Source organism: Schistocerca cancellata, chromosome 5 (assembly GCF_023864275.1).
Source record: "Schistocerca cancellata isolate TAMUIC-IGC-003103 chromosome 5, iqSchCanc2.1, whole genome shotgun sequence".
NCBI lineage: Eukaryota > Metazoa > Arthropoda > Insecta > Orthoptera > Acrididae > Schistocerca > Schistocerca cancellata.
In genome coordinates this window covers 477337211-477358945 of record NC_064630.1, presented here as the reverse complement: position 1 = coordinate 477358945, position 21735 = coordinate 477337211, and the positions used below count along the sequence as shown (strand labels likewise).

At 40.8% G+C, this 21735-nt stretch overlaps 1 protein-coding gene across 1 annotated transcript in view; it reads left to right on the top strand.

Moving 5' to 3' along the window:
* Positions 1-20049, top strand: part of LOC126188412 (methyl farnesoate epoxidase-like) — a 162028-nt gene extending 141979 nt beyond the window's left edge. The window contains exons 8-9 of the mRNA XM_049930015.1: positions 19533-19674; positions 19752-20049. Of these exons, the coding sequence (XP_049785972.1) occupies positions 19533-19674; positions 19752-19927 (318 nt within the window). The 3' untranslated portion in view covers positions 19928-20049. The remainder of the gene's footprint in view (positions 1-19532; positions 19675-19751) is intronic.
* The last annotated feature ends 1686 nt before the right edge of the window (positions 20050-21735 follow it).

The following is a 21735-nucleotide window of genomic DNA, read 5'->3' as shown; positions in this document are numbered from 1 at the left end:
ACAGGGTTACAGCGATGGTCAATATCTTGGGCAAAACGACATTTCGTTTGCGGAGACGGTAATTTACTTATTGTACGGTATCACTTTTTTTATTATTTTGACACAATCACTTTCACAGTCACATTAGGTTACGGCCTTCAAAGGTCATCTTCATATGTTATGGGCGGCATTTAATGAGCAGGTGTTCTTCCGTTGGCAGCTCACGCGTTGACAACTGAGACACATATCCGTTTTACACTCGCAAGTTACCCGGACGTCGTAGAATAGCGAAAGATAGAAACTGAGTTGGAGTAAACATGTTGTAATAATGACTATATTCCTATAGTCCTTTTCTAAGAAGTAACGAGGTTTCTTTTTCATGTATTTCATTTGTCACAGCATACAGAGCAGGGGCACAAACAAAGATGATAACAAATTAACACCTTCTTTCACCCTTAATTGGAGTTCAGATCTACCTAAAACGTAATGGCGCAAGAACACAAACCAAAGAAGCTATTAATGATACATTAGTAGCAAAGAGAGGAACGAAGTGTGCTAAGAAAAGCAGAATTGGTGAGCTGAAAGAGAGAGAAGTAGTTCATACGGTAATCAAAGTAACGTATTACCATTCTATTTCTTTTAAAATATACACTGATCAGCCAGAACATTATGACTACCGACCTACTATGGACACAAACCCGGCGATAGCATCGTCACCTGGTGAGGGATGACTGCTAGTCAGACACAAGCACTGTGCATGTAGTATCAGTGAGCGTGCTGCCATATGTGTAATGGGGAAGGCATATGATGTATCTGAATTTGACTGAGGACAGCTTATGATGGTCCGCAGGCTCGGCACGAGCATTTCGGAAACTGTTCGACTTGTCGGGTGTTCGAGGAATGCTATGATGAGAGTCTTCAACACGCGGCGAAATCGAGGTGCAACCAAGACCAGACGTCGTGTGGTTGGACAACCACCCCACGTCAAAGATGTCGGATGTCGTAGGCTGTGCAGACTGCTAAAATAGGACAGGCTGCGAACTGTGTCGGAACTAAAATCAGACTTTAATGCTGGGCAGAGTACAAGTGTGTCTGAACACATAGTGCACCGAACACTCCAAACGATGGGACTACGCAGCCTCCCATGCAGGTGCTGACGTTAGCACCACGACATCAGCACTTTGACTGAAATGGGCACATGACCATTGGTTCAAATGGTTCATGTGGCTCTGAGCACTATGGGACTTAATTTCTGAGGTCATCAGTCCCATAGAACTTAGAACTATTAAACCTAACTAACGTAAGGACATCACACACATCCATGCCCAAGGCAGGATTCGAACCTGCGACCGTAGCGTTCGCGCGGCTCCAGACTGTAGCTCCTAGAACCGCTCCGTCACTCCGTGACCATTGGCACTGGATATTGACTCAGTGGCAGAGCGTTCCATGATCTGACAAATCTCGATACCTTCTTCATCATGCCAATGGGAGGGCACTAATTTGTCGACTCCCATGGGAACAGCTCCTTGACACCTGTCCTGCAGGACAGAGACAAGCTGGCGGCGGCTGCATTATGTTCTGGGGAATATTCACATAGGTACACATGAGTCCAGTGGAGCTCGTGCAAGGCGCCAATAGGGCCAATGAGTAACGTACACTTGTTGCAGACCACGTACACCCCTTTATAACAATCATGCTTCCTGGCAATAGTTGTATTTTTCAAGAAGACAGTACGCCATTTCACAAGGCCAAGAGCATGATTGGGTTTCTCGGGGAACACGGGGGCGAGTTCCAATTTATGTGTTGACCCCATCCCCCCTTGCTCAACAGATCTGAAGCCGATCAAACACATCTGGGATGTGATTGAACATGGCGTTAGAGTTCATCGCCCCCCTCCCTCCCAACCCTGGAATTAACGGGAATTAGGCGACATGTGTGTGTGTGTGTGTGTGTGTGTGTGTGTGTGTGTGTGTGCAGATGTGGTACCAACTCCCTCCAGCGACCTACCAAGGCCTCAGGGTTTCCAAGCCACGACACGTCATTTCTGTTATCTGTGCGAAAGATGAACTTACTAGCTATCAGGTAGGTGGTTATAATGTTTTGGCTGATCAGTGTAACTGATTTGAAGATTGAAACCATGTTGTCCATCCATCGCTGGGTATTTAGTTTCTCAGAACAAAATGAACTTTTACTTCAGTATTTGTTTAGCACATTAGCCAGTCCCGGTCTGCTGCGATTTCAAATGCGGGTATAATATAAAACACTGACGTTTATTGTTGTTGATTGTTACAGCTACACTTCAAAATGGTCAAGAAACGAAACTGGGTTATACAGGGTGAGTCACCTAATGTTACCGCTGGATATATTATGTAAACCATATCAAATACTGGCGAACCGATTCCACAGACCGAACGTGAGGAGTAATTGTTTAATATAAACCATACAAAAATGCACGGAAGTATGTTTTTTAACACAAACCTATATTTTTTTAATGGAAACACGTTATTTTTGTTAGCACCTCTGAACATATAAACTAATACGTAATTAGTGCCGTTTGTTGCATTGTAAAATGTTAATTACATCCGGAGATATTGTAACCTAAAGTTGACGCTTGAAACCTCCGACGTTCACTTGCGTGTTGTAACAAACACGGGCCACGGTCGGCGACCAGCATCTGCAGTGACATGTTTACGATGACGACCGTGTTTGCGAGTGTGGCTGTAGTGCACTGTTGAGGTTTGGTCTAGCTGTCGCAGTGTCCGCATGTAGCGCTTGCTGCTACTGTTATTCTGCATTCGTCTCCGCACGCAGACCAACTGTAGTACACCGTGTTACCAGACGTCTGTGATAGTGTAGTGTTGTAGGAACTGTGACCATGGTGTATTCGAACTCTGAAAAGGCGGAGATGATACTCATCTATGGCGAGTGTCGACGAAATGCAGCTAAAGCCTGCAGGGTGTATGCAGAACGGTACCCGGACAGAGAGCACCCAACGTGCCGCACATTGCAAAACATCTACCGCCAACTGTATGCAACAGGTATGATCGTAGCACGCAAACGGGTCCGTAACAGGCCCGTCGCATGAGAAGCGGGTGCAGTTCGTATGTTAGCTGCTGTTGCCATGAACCCACGCATGAGTACACGGGACATTGCGAGAGCCGGTGGACTGAGTCAAAGTAGTGTCACGCGCATACTGCATCGTCACCGCTTTCACCCGTTTCATGTGTCGCTACATCAGCAATTACATGGTGATGACTTTAATCATCGAGTGCAATTCTGTCAATGGGCATTAACAGAGAATGCGTTGCAGTTCTACCTGTTTACCGACCAAGCGGGTTTCACAAACCACGGGGCAGTGAATCTACGGAACATGCATTACTGGTCCGTGGACAATCCTCGCTGGCTCAGACAGGTAGAGCGACAGCGACCGTAGACTGTAAATGTATGGTGCGGAATCATTGGCGACCACCTCATTGGTCCTCACTTCATTGCAGGGCCCCAAACAGCTGCAACATACATCGCGTTTCTACAGAATGATCTGCCAACGTTGCTCGATAATGTCCCACTGGAAACGCGTCGACGTATGTGGTATCAGCATGATGGTGCACCTGCACATTCCGCAATTAACACTAGGCTGACCCTTGATAGGATGTTCGACGGGCGTTTCATAGGACGTGGAGGACGCAGAAATTGGCCAGACCGTTCTCCTGATCTTACACCTCTGGACTTCTTTTTGTGGGGTACGTTAAAGGAGAATGTGTACCGTGATGTGCCTACAACCCCAGAGGATATGAAACAACGTATTGTGGCAGCCTGCGGCGACATTACACCAGATGTACTGCGGCGTGTACGATATTCATTACACCAGAGATTGCAATTGTGTGCAGCAAATGATGGCCACCACATTGAACATCTATTGGCCTGACATGTCGGGACACACGCTATTCCAGTCCGTAATTGAAAACGGAAACCACGTGTGTACGTGTACCTCACCCCTCATGGTAATGTACATGTGCGTCAGTGAAAAAGACCAATAAAAAGGTGTTAGCATGTGGACGTAATGTGCTGTTCCAGTCTCTTCTGTACCTAAGGTCCATCACCGTTCCCTTTGGATCCCTACGTAATTCGGTGCTGTCCGATACACACGATCGAACAGCGGAGGAGTGGTACTCAATCGTCAACTTTAGGTTACAATATCTCCGGATTTAATTAACGTTTTACAATGCAACAAACGGCACTGATTACGTATTTGTTTATATGTTCAGATGTGCTAACAAAACTAACGGGGTCCCATTTTTAAAAAACGTAGGTTTGTGTTAAAAAACATACTTCCGTGCATTTTTTTATGGTTTGTATTAACCAATTACACTAGCCCCTCTCCTCACGTTTGGTCTGTGGAATCGATTCGTCAGTATTTGATGTGGTTTACGAAATATATCCAGCGGTAATGTTAGGTGACTCACCCTGTATACTAAATGAATGTTGATGACATAGTTCAGCTTGCATAATAAATTGTACAGCCTGTGATGGACAAAGTGGTTTTTGACTGCATTAAATATCTTGATACTTTGGATCCGAGTGTGAGGATACTAAATAACTGATTTGGCTTATTTGATTTTTCTTGTATTTATCCGTTCCAAGCAAAATAAAAGCATGGCCCATTGTTCCTAGGTGTTGTGCCACAGGGAATTACACGAATCACCGTACCACGTGATATTTCAGCCAGATCTTTTTCTGCAATTACGGCTAGAGGAACACCCAGAAGGCATTGAAGGCCTTTTTCGTTTGTATAGCAACCTTTTTAAAAACTTTACAAAAGCATTCTCGCAAGCACAAGGAGGCAGCCACTTCAAAAAAAAAACGGCGACAATCTCCTTGGTTTTACGTTGTGTTCCTATGCTCGCAGAAAGTAATAATTAACAGAGATCGGATTCTTGCAGGATCACATTTTTAAGTTTATTTTCACGACATGTTGCAGCACAGCTTAGCAAACTGAATCAAATATGCTCACAGTGTGTAAATAAATTTATTCTATTTAAGGCCTATATATTAAAGTTATACACAGTATACAAATTAAAAAGTAAAATCTCTTACAAATTCATTGCAACTAATCTGAGAGCTGCACAGTCTTTTGCGACGTTATAAAGTCTTATTTGTACAAGACATTCTTAACTTTACGTAAAGCATCATCAGCGGTCAGTTTCGTCTCCCGCATTATTTTAATGTGATCTTCTATCCACAGGCGTTTGTTTTATTTCTAACACACTACACTGGGATTACATACAATATTTTCTCGCTTACATTTTTGTATATATCCACATTGACGTCGTGTACTTTGTGTAGGTACTTTGCTTTGATCCAGAGGAATGCCATCACCTATCGTTTTGTTGTTTTGACTGTGGCAGTGTATACTATTTCGCTATGTGTTCCAGGTCCATTAGAACACAAAGCACAGGAGTTGAATGTCGATATACATAACCATGCAAATAAGAAAAAAAATTTGTGCCAGTGCAGTTCAGTGTGCTAAAAACTGAATGCCTGTGTGCAGAAGAACGCATGGAAATAATGTAAGAGACAGAAGACTGACCGTTGAAGATTCTTTACATAAAGCGAAACGCCTCTGGTCCAAATAATACTTGATACAATCGCAAAAGTCGGAATAACTCATATAGTACATATGAAACTGGACTGTGGAAGACAAGCCTCAAAGACAAAAAGACAACATGCAGATTAATTGCAATAATAATGTAGCACAAAATTTTATCACATACTACATGTGTTATATTTATAAATCTATCCCTTCTGTCTCTTATAACCACTTACATGCTGTAAACTGCTGCGGGTGCTCCACCCCACACATTTTTGTAGACAGTAATTTTTCTATCTCTCTCTTTTTTTTTTAATAGCTCAAAGCGTTCCAGAGTAATGATTTAAATGTCACTCCTTTCCACAGTCGCCCCATCCCCGGGGTTGAAGTGTCAGCAACGCCGATTTTACACCAATACAGCTCTTTTCAACTCTTTTTTTACGTGTCTTCCTCTTCATGTGTCCACATCATTGCTAAGGCTACTAGTGTCTTTTACCCCAGCAGTACTTCTTCCAGTATAATAATTCACACATGTACCAAGACTGTTTCAAATTGTTTCAGGCATTCCAGAGTTACACAGGAACACCCAAAGATGTGTATTATCGTACATAGACGACATTTTGTGTTTTCTGAGAATATCTATTACATTCACGAGTTTATACTGAAAGCGTTTTGAAGCTTTGTCCCAAATACTGAACTGACTCTTGACTAATTGTTTCACTGGCCAGACTCAGGTCAGAGTATTCAGATGAAGATCTGTGTACAAAATAACCACTTTATGCAGCATTTCGGATTCACTCGATCAATTTCAGGTAATGTGGATCATGGAGAGGGGGGAGGGGGATAAGTAGGGCACTGGCCGTTCTGGCAAAAAATCGCTTAGTCAGCATCAATCAGACAGCCGAGGCAATTATGAATGTCATATTCCGCTTACAACAGCACCAGTACTTCCTTATCTTGAAGGGAACTACACACCAAGGCCAAGAAGGGAAGGAGTGGAGAAAGGGAGGGGGTGGAGAAGGGGAGGGTTAGGGGACTGGTAATTGTGTCGTATCACCATCAACAGTACCTTATCTCCAAGGCCATACCAAGAATCAAGACTTCAGCAGAAACACATCTAGCTATGTGTGAATGGCATGTTGTGGGAGGGAAGAGGGAGACTTCCACTACTCCCCCCCCTCCCCTCTGCCTCGTACCCTGTACCTTTGTGGCAGCCAGATATGATAAGGCATCTGAATTGCCTAAAGTACAGAAAAATTTTGTCAATAAGGTTTCCATTATTGTCTTCTAAAATTCTTGGCTCAGGAGTCACATTAGTAAATTTCATGAGAAGCTGTATATTATTCGCCATAGAATATTTGAATGATTAAATAGCATACTTCTCTATAAATAATTAAAAAACAACATTTGCTTATAAAATACAAGTAATAAATTAGGAATTCAAGTTTGTTAAAATGAGTTTCATCTTTAATTCTATCCCATAAATAATGGAAATGCAAAAAAAAATCAAGTCCTGTATCACATCCCAGTTTCTCTTGTCACCAGCAGGTGGCTACACTGTGACAATATAGCACAGTTCAATCTTTGAAGCACAATTTCTTTGAGGTTAATACTCCCACCAGTACGTGGCAGAACTGTATAAATGTGGATAGTTTGTTGTTTTGTACGATGGGTATTTCTCACTATCACCAACAGAAGTTTCAATTGTTAAAAACGCAACAGAGTCGAAAATTAATTATTTTCAATATCTAAGATGTTGAAATATTCTAAAATGTCTGAAAATTACATAGGGAGCGAACAAAGTGCGATGTTTACACAAATTATCCAGAGCCCAACTGAGGTCCAGTACATGAAACACAATTAATATACACAATATTGCAAAAATATGTCTCCAATGTGAAAGAAAGTGCAAGTTAATTCCATATACGCACATATTTCACCATTTAGTGCCCAAAATTGTGACTCCAATGCTAGATATCCGTACTTAACAACAACTGACATTTTAGAAGGTAAGCCTAAGGATTCAGTGTCATAAAAGTAACCTGACCAAACTTACAACTGCAGGAAAATGTGTGTTAACTAAAGTACTATGCTAAGCAAGCAAACATGCAAAAAAACTCACAGCCTGAGTGTAACTAATTAGATCTATTTTTGATGTAAATCATGTTAAACCCCCAGATTAAATATTTCCGTATTTAAATTGTTCGCAAGCACCAGTTTAGGAGGGACTAACATAATGCATCATGTTATTCATTAAAAAAATATAATTGATGCTATTGATTGCCAGTTATTGCTATTATTCTAGATGAAACAAAGCTTACTGAAAACTACATATAATAACAGCAATTTGCAGTCAGATCCATGGTGGCAAGGGTCTGTGAAAGCTTTGTAGGCTGTATTATTTTCTGCAAATATGGAGTCACAATATTCCAAAAATTCTGCAAAATGTTTCAGCAACACAAAATGTGTGATGTTTGCATCGAGTATCTCGACGTCTATGATGGCACAATATTCTAAAACGTGCTGGAAAAATGTACTATTTGCGTTGTAGGAGTATCTAAATACAATATAATTGTCTACCAAGAGAAGGAAGAAATAAATTACTTTATTACAATATAGTCGTTACACTACAGAACAAAAGGAACAGTTTATAAACACTCGACCAAAAGTGGTAACAGTAAGAGATGCGACATTTCCAGAGATAATCTCAGAGTTAATACCTCTGAGATAAATTAAACTACTTATCATCTATTATGAGATGTTTCACACTTTTCAAGCCCAAATAAGCTCCAAAACTTAAATATTGCTACATCTAAAGCGTCAATATAACTCATTAACATGCATGCTCATCGCAATACAAGCAAGACTTCTAGGGAAATTCAAGCAAAAGTAACGTTGTATTACAAGTAAGACTGCTCATCTTGCAAACACAATGAGGCATCAAATATGCCTAAGGCCTATTGCAAGACATTTCATGATCACCAACCACTGCTATAAATGAATTCCGAAACCCATATCGAAGAGAGGTTATTCGCTGTAACGTACAGATATGTAAATGTAGATTCAGAATTATTTGGGTTCTAAAATTTAGTGGGTCATAAACAGAAATTATATTAGAAATTCTACCAAACCTTGACGCCGCCTCTGCTGCAATACAGACACAACATCAAGTCCTCAACCACATCGTACATGTTAGGACCTCCAATAACAGTCCTACAAAGGGACCAAACACATGATCCATTCTGTAACGGTCTCCATCCTAGTATTACCACGTTCTTTAGCCAAGGGAGGTGTAAAAGTTTTCTGTAGCTACATGTCTGGATGCTTTATAAACTCTATAATTAGGTTAACAATAACTTTGTTCATTCCTGCACTTATGATTTGACATATAAATGCATAACATAGGTTTTACTATAAAAGTGGAGGTCATTCAAATTAAACACTCAACTCCAATTGTGTCATCATATAACATATCCCTATGTGTCGCTGTATATGAAAGATATCACCTCCAAGTGCCCAAGTGCACATCACTCCCCACCTAGGAAGCTTTATAGGCCCACCAAATCAGGCTGGTTCTGCTAATATATATTCATAATGCAGTGTCTTGAGACAGGATAGTAATTGAATCCGTTGGTAACATATTCCACAAAAAGTGGGGATGAATAGTAATGTAACAGAATAATTTAATGGTAAACTCTGCGATTTGTGTGTGAAAGAGTACCAAATCGCGACAGTCAGACTCCCCCACTGACAGTATTGTGAGGAGCAATATTTCTCCATTTTTTAATATACAGTCGAAAGGCAGCACGGCTATACCAGAACTAATACCCTCACAGAAACCAACCACATCAGACAACATTCAAAGCCTTTTTGGGCGTTTGTGTGATCATTGGTCCTTTCAGAGAGACGAATGTGTGGGCAGGCCACTTGCCTTGAACTTATTTTTGAATTTATTTCAATATCCTGCAGAATCCAATCCTCCAGATCTGGTGTATGCACAGTCTGCCACCTAGCATCCTCTGCTGGAAGGACTCATTTTCACATGAACTCGCAAAAATGACTTCAAATGTTGTGTGATGTGGTTTATATCTGTGAGGATACTTGTTTTGGTATAGCCGTGCTGCCTCTCGACCAATTCCATCTGCTTGGCCATATACAAACACCATCTCAGCTTATTCCCAATATAAATACCCGACCATCTGCGCTGCTTACAGTACGCTGCATCTGTTATCAGCCTGCAACACACAAGGCCTACACAGCACATGATCACAGGAAATTTCATTTGTCAGCTCCTCCTACCATGGCAATGGCAATTTCTGGACAAATGTTCATAGGAAATTTTTTCTTCACTTTTCAGTTCGGAGTCTGTCCCTGAAGTTTGTCGGTTTTGTTAATGCTCATCCTCTAAGAACACTGTAAAGAACCTACCACCTTACAACTCAATAGTAGCATATACCAGTGGTGACATAAATATTGTTTGTTAATGTGTGTTTCCAAATAAATCAGTACCTCATAGTCTCTTTGACGGGAGGAAAACCATTTTGTCTAACATATCCACAATAACAGGGAACCACACATCTACCAGTAACGTCATATGCTTTCCAGGGAGTGCCAGAAAGCCAGTCCTAGCACCGGCGAATTCTTGCCAGCATGCTCCTGTGCCTATACACTTTTATAATAATCACTCTTTCGGATGCCCTACTATTTATAGGGCGTATGCAAGGGGACTGTTCAGCAAAGATATCACCTTTTTCTCAGAATGCATACTGACACGTGAGTTTCTGTGGATATCACTTATTCAGGTGTGACCAATAGCTGTCATGAAGAACATAACAATGTTATCACGCAGAAACGTATGGTGTATTTATGTGGAAATAACACACGTGGTGTGACCAGAAGCTATCACTCACTCCCATGACCATGACTCTGTTATCCATTGTTCTGCAACAGTTGTGAACCGGAATGACAGTGCACAGTGCCATGGCTGCAAGACTCCTCTTGGTATCAGCCAAGGCTGAGAACCTTTAACTGTAGACTTGGCATTGTGCGTGTTTGCACTTTCTGTTGCAACCGAAGAGCAGGCAGGACTCATGGTTAGCAGCTGCAGCTGCGTAGCATTTACTGGAGACTTGAACGCCAGAGGGCCCCCAGCGCTTCTGTTGAAGTCTTCTACTCTTTAAATGAAAAATACAGTTTTGTTTAAAAGAGGGCAATTTATTTATTGGTGGACTATGTGATGATACTTTGCAGAAGCCACTACACCACAGCCGACCTCATGCATTTTCATATGGTCACATTCAGCCTTCGCACTCGCCCTAAGCACAACACACATAACAGCTAACGCCTAACATCTGACACCTAACCCCTGATACCTAAAACATAGTGCCTGATGCTTAATGACTAACGCCTAATTCCTGACACAGTATATTGTCCGTAAATGCACCGTTATATGACCAACGTCCAGTGCTTTAAATGTTGCACAAAACATGCAGCATGTATTAAAATGATGTGTAACATAGACATGATATGATCTGTTTTCTATAAGCACACACTCCTTCCATCGCTATTCATAACATTTCCGGCCTTTTTTTCTCCAAATACTCCATATCTCCATTCTAAGATACATCAGTAAACACATGAAATGAGTAACCAATAGCACAGTGCAACGTTGTAGCACTGTTCGATGTTTTACCACAAATACACCGCTAACACACACTAAAACGAGTAGCATAGCACGGTAACTTCGTTGAACATTAAAACCATAAGATACAGATAGATGCTCACTAGCCACTAGATAATATATATAATGACACTTATACAGAATACATGCCTCTGAAAGTCATCTACACACAGCTGCTGCAACAGTTAGATCCCTCTCAGGAAAGTGTTAAGCTGACATCAGCGAAAATCAGTTTGTACTGGGGCTATACACAGCAGGTTATCTACCTATTCAGATTAGTATTCCGAACCTAGACTGTCTTAAGTGGAACAGCGTCATTCTGGTAATAGGGAACACCTCATCCTGTCATGACAATACATGCCAAGATTCCACATTATAACCATTGTAGCATTAACACAGGTATAAAGCAGGCATAGAAGCAAGGCATCCAATGTAACTCACAGGTAGGCAGATCGAACTAGAGAATTTGAAGTCAATGGTCATGTGATCAGTGTAGTTAAAGATGCACTGCGGTTCATAAGGCTTGAGACACAGATGAAGGCATCTACCCGTAATGTACAGTACGTTTATACCACGATACCCATGCAGTCTGCAGTTTTCTCGACGAGTATGGAGTTCTTTAACACAGAGAGCAGCTGTACACAAAGATATTAATGTACACTACTGGCCATTAAAATTGCTACATCAAGAAGAAATGCAGATGATAAACGGGTATTCAGTGGACAAACATATTATACTAGATCTGACATGTGATTACATTGTCACGAAATTTAGGTGCGTAGATCCTGAGAAATCAGTACCCAAAACAAGAACCTCTGGCCGTAATAACGGCCTTGATACGCCTGGGTATTGAGTCAAACAGAGCTTCGATGGCGTGTACAGGTACAGCTGCCCATGCAGCTTCAACACGATACCACAGTTCATCAACACCCAGTTGCTCGGCCACCATTGACCAGACGTTTTCAATTGGTGAGAGATCTGGAGAATATGCTGGCCAGGGCAGCAGTCGAACATTTTCTGTATCCAGAAAGGCCCGTACAGGACCTGCAACCAGCGGTCGTGCATTATCCTGCTGAAATGTAGGATTTTGCAGGGATAGAATGAAGGTTAGAGCTACGGGTTATAACACATGTTAAATGTAACGTCCACAGTTCGAAGTGCCGTCAATGCGAACAAGAGGTGACCGAGTCGTGTAACCAATGGCACCCCATACCGTCACGCCAGGTGATACGCCAGTATGGCGATGACGAATACACGCTTCCAATGTGCGTTCACCGCTATGTTGCTAAACACAGATGCAACCATCATCATGCTGTAAACAGAACCTGGATTCATCCGAAAAAATGACGTTTTGCCATTCGTGCACGCAGGTTCGTCGTTGAGTAGACCATCGCAGGCGCTCCTGTCTGTGATGCAGCTTCAAGGCTAACCGCAGCCATGGTCTTCAAGCTGATAGTCCATGCTGCTGCAAACGTCGTCGAACTGTTCGTGCACATGGTTGTTGTCTTGCAAACGTCCCCACCTGTTGACTCAGGGATCGAGACGTGGCTGTACGATCCGTTACAGGCATGCGGATAAGATGCCTGTCATCTCGACTGCTAGCGATACGAGGCCTTTGGGATCTAGCACGGCGTTCCGTATTACCCTCTTGAACCCACCGATTCCATATTCTGCTAACAGTCATTTGATCTCGACCAACGCGAGCAGCAGTGTCGCGATACGATAAACCGCAATCGCGATAGGCTACAATCTGACCTTTATCAAAGTCGGAAACGTGATGGTACGCATTTCTCCTCCTTACACGAGGCATCACAACAACGTTGCACCAGGCAACGCCGGTCAACTGCTGTTTGTGTATGAGAAATCGGTTGGAAACTTTCCTCACGTCAGCACGTTGTATGTATCGCCACCGGTGCCAACCTTGTGTGAATGCTCTGAAAAGCTAATCGTTTGCATATCACAGCATCTTCTTCTTGTTGGTTAAATTTCGCGTCTGTAGCACGTCATCTTCGTGGTGTAGCAATTTTAATGGCCAGTAGTGTATATTCCTGACAAAATACTCCAACCTCCAAACTAGTCGAGAAAACTAAAGGCTGCATGGTTGCCATGGTATAAATATTTGTTACAGTGAGATGGCTGCATCTATAGCTCGAGTGGCTCGATCCTTACAAACTGCAATGTATCTACTACTACACTGACACGTGATCACTGCCTTGCAATTCCCTAGGTGGTTCTGGCTACCTTTGAGATAAGAGCAAGAGATTTAAATTCATATGTGGCAGAGAAGATTTGTAGGATATAATGTGTTGGCTGAGTGGATCGTGTTCGAATACCAAAACTCAAATAAAATTAAAAAGAAAACAGAAAAACGCACTTGATGCAGATGTGTAGTGCCTGATGGCACTCCTGTTGTAAAGCTTAGTATGGACAGATTCATTGTTGAAACTCACTGCAGCAATTTTGTGTCACAGATGCTTTACGGCAGACTTTTTCGCCCCTCCATCCGAAGAATCGTAATCACATCTATATTTGATTGAAGGAAAGCAGATACCGGTAGTTGAAAGTTGAGTCCTCGGCTGCGATGCTGCAAAATTTCGTTTATATAAACCAACCAGGAAAAGGGGAGCTACACTGCACTGTGGAATCCGAACCACAGTGTAATTGTGCTGTATCCCCACATCCTTGACGGATAATTGGTAGGTTTAAGGGCAAAGTGAAAAGTGCCCATACTGGGATTCGATCCCACAACTTTTCGGCAACTAGCTGCAGAATCTATTGGCAGGACACAACGCCATATACCAATTTGTTTGCGCTTGCTGCTTTCTCGAGTCACTACTTTCCCTCGAGTTATGACGGCTGATCGCTAGGTGGATTTGGCATCGTCATCGTTTTCGCAATGGCGAGATGCTTTAATTCACATAATTCAGTCAATTTCCACGAAAGATTTATAAATTGTATACAGATACCTTCTTGATGAATCGGTTTATCGAGTAGTCAAACCCAGATCAAAAGCCGTACGCCACTTCCTGTGATTAGCCTTCATATACAGAAGGAAGCGAGCAGGCGACTTCACTTTATACGGCGTGAGTCAGGAGGAAAGGCATATGCTTTGAGGGTGATAGTGTTAGTGCTTCCGAACAAAAGACTTTAAATGAACGTATGCCCTTTTCTTAACTACGTCCAAGATACAGCTGTTTGAAAATCGTGGGTGTTGGTCGCATGTCATTTCCTTCACCGACGCTCACATGTAAAAACAACCAAAGCGACAAAAGGCCACATAGCGTTGTCTTTACTTTCCATAGGTCATTTTTCTGAATCCGAACTTTTTTTTCCACACACACACATTGATTTAGTGAGCCCACTGCTTCCAGCAGTAGTGTTCCGATGTATCTTCACAGCAACTGACTTGTACATCAGTTGGGCTGATGCATCTCCAATTACAGATATTTCGACGCAAACAATGGCCGAGACATTCTTTACTCCATGGAACTTTTCGTTCGTATTTTACGTGCATGTGTTCAAATAAAGGACTTCATGAACGACCTCATATCAGTATGACAGTTGCTTCCTACAAGACTTGGAAAATGTGTTGTAGTTGACAGTGGACCTTTCTAACATTTTTTGTGCGTAAATATACACAATTAAACATAAAATTATATCAAAATGTCTCATTAGCCGGCATCTGCATTTGTTCTGTTCCTCATTGTTTTCATTAGATTCTCCTGAAACTGTTAAGAACAGGACATATGCTCAGAGGACACTTTTTGTTCAGAATGACTTATTCTAACACCACTCAAAGTATGTACCTTTCCCTCTGACTTACCCTCTATACACATTGAGGAGATGCAAAATAAATGTTTGAAAGTTTTACTGAGCTTAAAAGTAGTCACCATCGTTATGTATAACCCGCCGTCACCAATGTGGAAGTTGTAGATCCTTAGCGGCACCAGTTGTGTTGATCATGAGAGTGGAGCGGTCTATTACCCGAAGAATCTCTGACTATTCTCAAGCGAATACCTTGAAATTCTCCTTCAGCTTAGGATTCAAGCTGGAGTCATGGCCTAGGCTGTGCTACAAAAATTAACAGCTTTAGAGAAAGAAGCGCCGACGCTTCCTGCTGTACCCACTCTTCATTTTGTATGACAGTGGTGAGGCACATGTTGTGACTATTTTGTACTGTCGATTGAGCTGGGAAGTGCTGTACCATCCACCGCATTCTCTGGACTTAAGGCCTGGTGACTTCAACTTGATAACCAGATTGAAGAAAGCATTCGCTTTAGAACCGTTACAGACATTCTTCGGGTAATAGACCGCTCCACTCACACTATCAACACAACCGGCTGTACTAACGGTATCTTACGACTAACACATCGCTGGTAATGGGTTGTACACAATACTGGATACTAATCCGAAGGACACTAAAACTTTGAAACTTGTATCTGTTTTTTATATGTTGTAAATAAGTGTAATGCCACTATTGAAGTTCCAAGCTCATATGTCAGAATTGTTCCATAGGTTTCTATTCAAGAAACAGGTTAGCATTGCATATTTAAAGAGTATGGTCCGTCAGAAACAAGCTCATATGCGTGTTAAGGTAATCATTATCAATAGTTCACTGCTGCATAGCAACTAGTTCGTCAGCAAAGTGTCCAGTCTTATTTTATTGATGTTATTATTTACAAATACTTTTATGACTTTTACTATATTACTGTGGTTTCTTAGATGTCACGTCTGGACATTCGCTCCCAGGATTCGGCCCCAGATCGAAGCCAGCATGCAGATTAACGCCAAAGGCCAGTGTGCCAGCCAGTTTGGATGTGACTTTTAGGTGGTTTCCCACATCCAACTAACCAGGAAAGTACTTGAGCTCGAACAAACACAAATACACCAAAATCGTGTGAGAAATAATGTAAAGGTCTCCTCTTATTGCACTAGTGATACTCCAGCATCTGCAAAACTCTGCAGTCGTTAGAGGCCTCTGCGTATGCCATGCCGCATTGCACACTGACCTGCCGGTACGCCAGTCGGGACCAGTAGGGACGGTGCAGTGTGCCTCTGAAGTTGCGTTTTGTGACTATATTTGTGTATTGGCTCGGCGATTGGTAATCAATCCTGCTAATGTATTGCGATTGGTTGAGATGAAGTTACGAAGAACCCTTCTTCGTAAAGATGGTATTGGTGTAGAAGACGAATCATTCGCGTGTTTTCTGGTATCTCTTATAGTGCAGAAATATGAGTATAAGTTAGAAACAGATACTGTTGTAACACTAACACATAATGATGATGATAGGGATGATAATGACGAATAACTCATTGCAAACGGTAGTGCTACGGCAAGTGCGGGAAGAGGCGATGGAAGCAGTGACAGTGAATACCAACCGTCTCCCAAGAAGAAGGTTAAAGTTGCAAGTATCATCACGGCGTTTGATGACAACACACTGGAGAACATGTACGATGATTATTACGTAAGAGGTTTCGACACATACGACAAGCTACTGAAAAGATACCCTAAACTGAAGTCTAAAAGCAATATTAAAAACATACTGGATTACGTGGCAAAGAAAAGACAAGGAAATACAGTTTTCAAAGGAAATCGTACACTGCTGTTCAAGACCATCAAGGAGCGTGTAATGGCGAAATTCGATGAAGCGCGAGAATGCGGTTCCGCCGTTCATTATTGGCATTTACAACATTGGGCTTTGGATGTAGCCAGAAATCTCGGGTGTACAAACTTTACAGCTTCATTAGGATTTATTACTAACTTTAAAAAGGAGTTTAGGATAACATTAGCCGTATCACTATGTTCCAAGCACGAAAAGATAAGGATGACGAAGAAGAGCTGATTGAAAGAGCTCAAACTTTTGTTGCTCACGCCAATGAGCATATCACGAGAGAAACACATCGATATTAGTTCTGTATGGAACTGTGATCAGAGTCAGTTCAACTATGAACTTTCTTGTGACAGAATACTATCCATGAAAGGGGAGAGAAATACTGTCGCGATGTTGCAATCATTTAACTGTGCAACACATAGTCATACGATGGATGTTGCTATATCAATGGACGGACGATTGGCAGACAAACTCTATATTTGTTTCCAAGAATCCAGTGGAAAGTTTGGACCCCGAGTGTCAAGGGAAATAGAAACGCGGTGCCCTCCAAATGTCGTCGTCGATGCAAGTGTGAGTGGGAAGATGTCGAAACAACATCTGAAGACGTTTTTTCTGTCAGTTTAGAATCCACATTTGTCGAGAAAGTCATTAGTAGTTTGTGACTCCTGGTCTGGACGTAAGGATGAACGAGTACTACTGGAAGCATCTGGCGGAAAACATGTAGATTTAAAAATCATTCCGCCTAAAACTACAAAATATGCACAACCTCTGGATGTGTATTTCTTCAGGCAATATAAAATATAATACTTTGAGGTTCGCTGATAACATTGTAATTCTGTCAGAGACAGTAAAGGACTTGGAAGAGCAGTTGAACGGAATGGACAGTGTCTTGAAAGGAGGATATAAGATGAACATCAACAAAAGCAAAACGAGGATAATGGAATGTAGCCGAATTAAGTCGGGCGATGGTGAGGGAATTAGGTTAGGAAATGAGACACTTAAAGTAGTAAAGGAGTTTTGCTATTTGGGGAGCAAAATAACTGATGATGGTCAAAGTAGAGAGGATATAAAATGTAGACTGGCAATGGCAAGGAAAGCGTTTCTGAAGAAGAGAAATTTGTTAACATCGAGTATAGATTTAAGTGTCAGGAAGTCATTTCTGAAAGTATTTGTATGGAGCGTAGCCATGTATGGATGTGAAACATGGACGATAAATAGTTTGGACAAGAAGAGAATAGAAGCTTTCGAAATGTGGTGCTACAGAAGAATGCTGAAGATTAGATGGGTAGATCACATAACTAATGAGGAGGTACTGAATAGGATTGGGGAGGAGAGGAGTTTGTGGCACAACTTGACTATAAGAAGGGATCGGTTGGTGGGACATGTTCTGAGGCACCAAGTGATCACCAATTTAGTATTGGAGGGCAGCTTGGAGGGTAAAAATCGTAGCGGGAGACCAAGAAATGAATACACCAAGCAGATTCAGAGGGATGTAGGCTCTAGTAGGTACTGGGAGATGAAGAAGCTTGCACAGGATAGAGTAGCGTGGAGAGCTGTATCAAACCAGTCGCAGGACTGAAGACCACAACAACAACAACATATAAAATATATACCAAGAGAATAACAGACTTCATCAAACTACGTTCCAGTAAAATGCAGCCGAAATTGCACGACAGATTCTTTATCATGAATATGCATCCTGTCATTTACAATCAGTTATTTGCGGGAGTATACAGACCAATGCTTCGTTACGCATGGCAGAACGCTGGCTACGCTATTGGTGAACCAGTGAACAACTTCAAAAGTGTCATTGACGTGGCGTTCAACACTGGTATTATAGAATGTGCAAATACGCCATGCGATCAACTAGCATTTTTTCTCTGTGCGTTTTGCTGTCATTCTTATTGCTCGGAGCGTTTAATTGACATTCGGCATTTACATTTATAGTTAAGATTGCTGCATTGCGTATGGCGTCTACAATTACATCTACAGTGATATCTATAGTATGACTGCAGAGTTTTGCAGAAAAACGACACCCACCAGCAAATCCAGAGGTCCATAATGGTCCTGTAACCAAACGTTCATACAGATCTATTTGTTCGAGCCCAGGTACCTTCCTGGTAAGTGAAAACCGGACTGGTAGTCACCTATGCGATTCATAAACATTTAAAAGCATTTATTCACTTACACTTGGGATATCAATAGACACAAAGGTTGATTGCACAAATTACGAACTAGGCGGGAAAGCGATGGGGACAGAAAGGACATTCAGCCACCCTCTTCTATTAACACTGCTAAATCCAGTAATTAACATGTCCACATGGTGAAGAAATGGCATGCAAGCCACGGAAAAGAAGAATCCCACGGTTTCATGGAGTTGAAACATTAATCTTTTTAATACAGTAAGTAAATTTCACAAAAGCAAGAAATCTACATAAATATGACAAGAGTGATGGCAAATCCTCTGTGTTTTATTTCCATTATCGCAATGCATATTGCAAATAGAAATTCCTAAGATCAAACCATTTCGTGTATGTTGCTACTTACAACCTGAGAAATAACATCAATAAAAATAATAGTGCTATCTCTAAAGTGTACCAGAATAGAGCTATTTCTTATGCTTTCTAAATTTAGAGATGTTAACATGAAGTAACTGATGCATTTTTATATGCAGAATACTGTTGTCCTGACGAACATTTGGTCATTGCATATGGATAAAGACCACTGGGGCGATCCTGAAGTGTATCGACCAGAACGTTTCATTACTGAAACTGGAAAGCTTAGAGAGGATGATGCATTCTTACCATTTGGTCTTGGTGAGTTATTGCTAATTGAATAAGTAATGGTAACATAATTTGTAACTGATATCTGACAGCTTCAATTTGACTTTCAGGTCGACGTCGGTGTTTGGGGGAGCAATTGGCAAAATTTTGTTTATTCCAGATGTTTGCTGGAGTCTTGAAAAAATTTCGTCTTGTTCCTGCTAATGGTACTGGACTTAAGCACTCTACTGTTGAGGGCGTTAATCTTGCACCAAAACCTTATGACATTATTTTCAAACTTCGATAACATTGCAACAATTGAAAAGTATTTACTTTCATTGCTGCAACAACAACTAATAGACATATATATATATATATATATATATATATATATATATATATATATATATATGTGTGTGTGTGTGTGTGTGTGTGTGTGTGTGTGTGTGTGTGTGTGTGTGTGTGTGTAAATTAAGCTGACAAGACTCAGTGAAATTAAATTTCATTAACTTAATTGCAAACCAAACCTTTTTTTTTTAAGTTTGTGAAATCGCACAACAGTGTTCAAAGGAAATGATGAAAAGTGGATATAAGGTTGCTAAAAATTTGTTATATGCGAACAATAAGGGGAGTGTTTACATATTTCCTGGAATCAATATGTAAACTATAGGTGTCATCTAAGGATTAAATTTTAATTTAGCTTTTTTAATTCCATTCATTAATGTACTTAACATTTTAATTATGTGTATCTACACTCAAGTAAGTAAACCGATTTATATATGTCACTCTTAGTAACAATTTGTCGATCATAAATTCTGCTATAGTTGTAAAAGGTATTTATTTCTAAAAAGGAAAACATACCCACTTTCAGGACATAAGTCCCATCTCCAGGTGCAACTGCAAAATTTTTAAAATGAATAATAATACCTATGCACCTGGTTAAGATAATCATAGCTAAACAAAACAAACAGAAACTCTTACAAAAAACCCTATACTGACACTAAAATTTGACTCAAGAAAGAATGCTTAACTTAAGTTAAAATAGTTTAAAGAATGTTAAAGTAGTACATCCCTGGTACAAGACATGAAAGAGGATATCCTCATCAACCTTAGGTCTGCCAGAAAACCTCTCACAGAGGAAGACATATATAAAAGGACAAAGATTCCCTATTAGAAGAGCGGAAATCTCCGTTACCTAGAATAAAATATGGAGAGAATTGTAATTTTGTCAAATAAATACATGGTTGGAGACTGCGGCTGTTATATGAAAAAACTGTTGGTGCTTTCATCAAAACAAATTATTCATTTGCTTCCAGTTGGTTGCCCTAGGAGAAACAATAATTCACATTTACGAACGTGTAATCAAAATGGTTGCCCTACAATTTGTGTTGGAATGTAACTTACATGAAATGTACATCTAGCACATTTGTTTTTGCATTTTTATTGCAATGAAATACATTCTCAAGTATTTTTGTATTTCCACAGTCCCAAAACTTACACTACATTCGTTTGATCACAAGAGAATTTTCAGTGTGCTTCACATGTTTTGATTTATCTTGTGAACTGTGTATTTGTTTCCGTATGTTGCAAATCAATTTATGTGGTGTACATTGAAAATTTATTTTGTGACCAAACGAAAGCGGTTTACAATGCAGGCCAATGTTTGTGACTGTGAAAACACAAACATCCTTGTGAATTTGTTTCATTGCAAAGAACTGCAAAAAGAATGCGGCAGATGGACATTTCTAGCATGTTGCATTCCAACGCAAATATTAGCGCAACCATTGTAGTTACAAATTAGTAATTATGAATTATTTTTTATACTAGGGGACCTCACAGGAAGTGAATGTATAATTTGTTTTTATGTAAGCATGAAAAAGCAGTCTGATGATGAATTTTGAAAAGTGAGAAACAGGTAATGGTACTTTTTGAATAAAATAACCGAAAACAAATTTGTGGTTGGCTTCTGTACAATATCAACACTATGAAGAATTATCGACCTGTCATCCTAAATGTCCCATTACGAAACTTGCAATAGTCCAGAATTAGGGGCCTGACATGCATCCACATGAAGACAGGTGGGCTGAGTTTCAAACACTGAAACGTCCAAAAAAG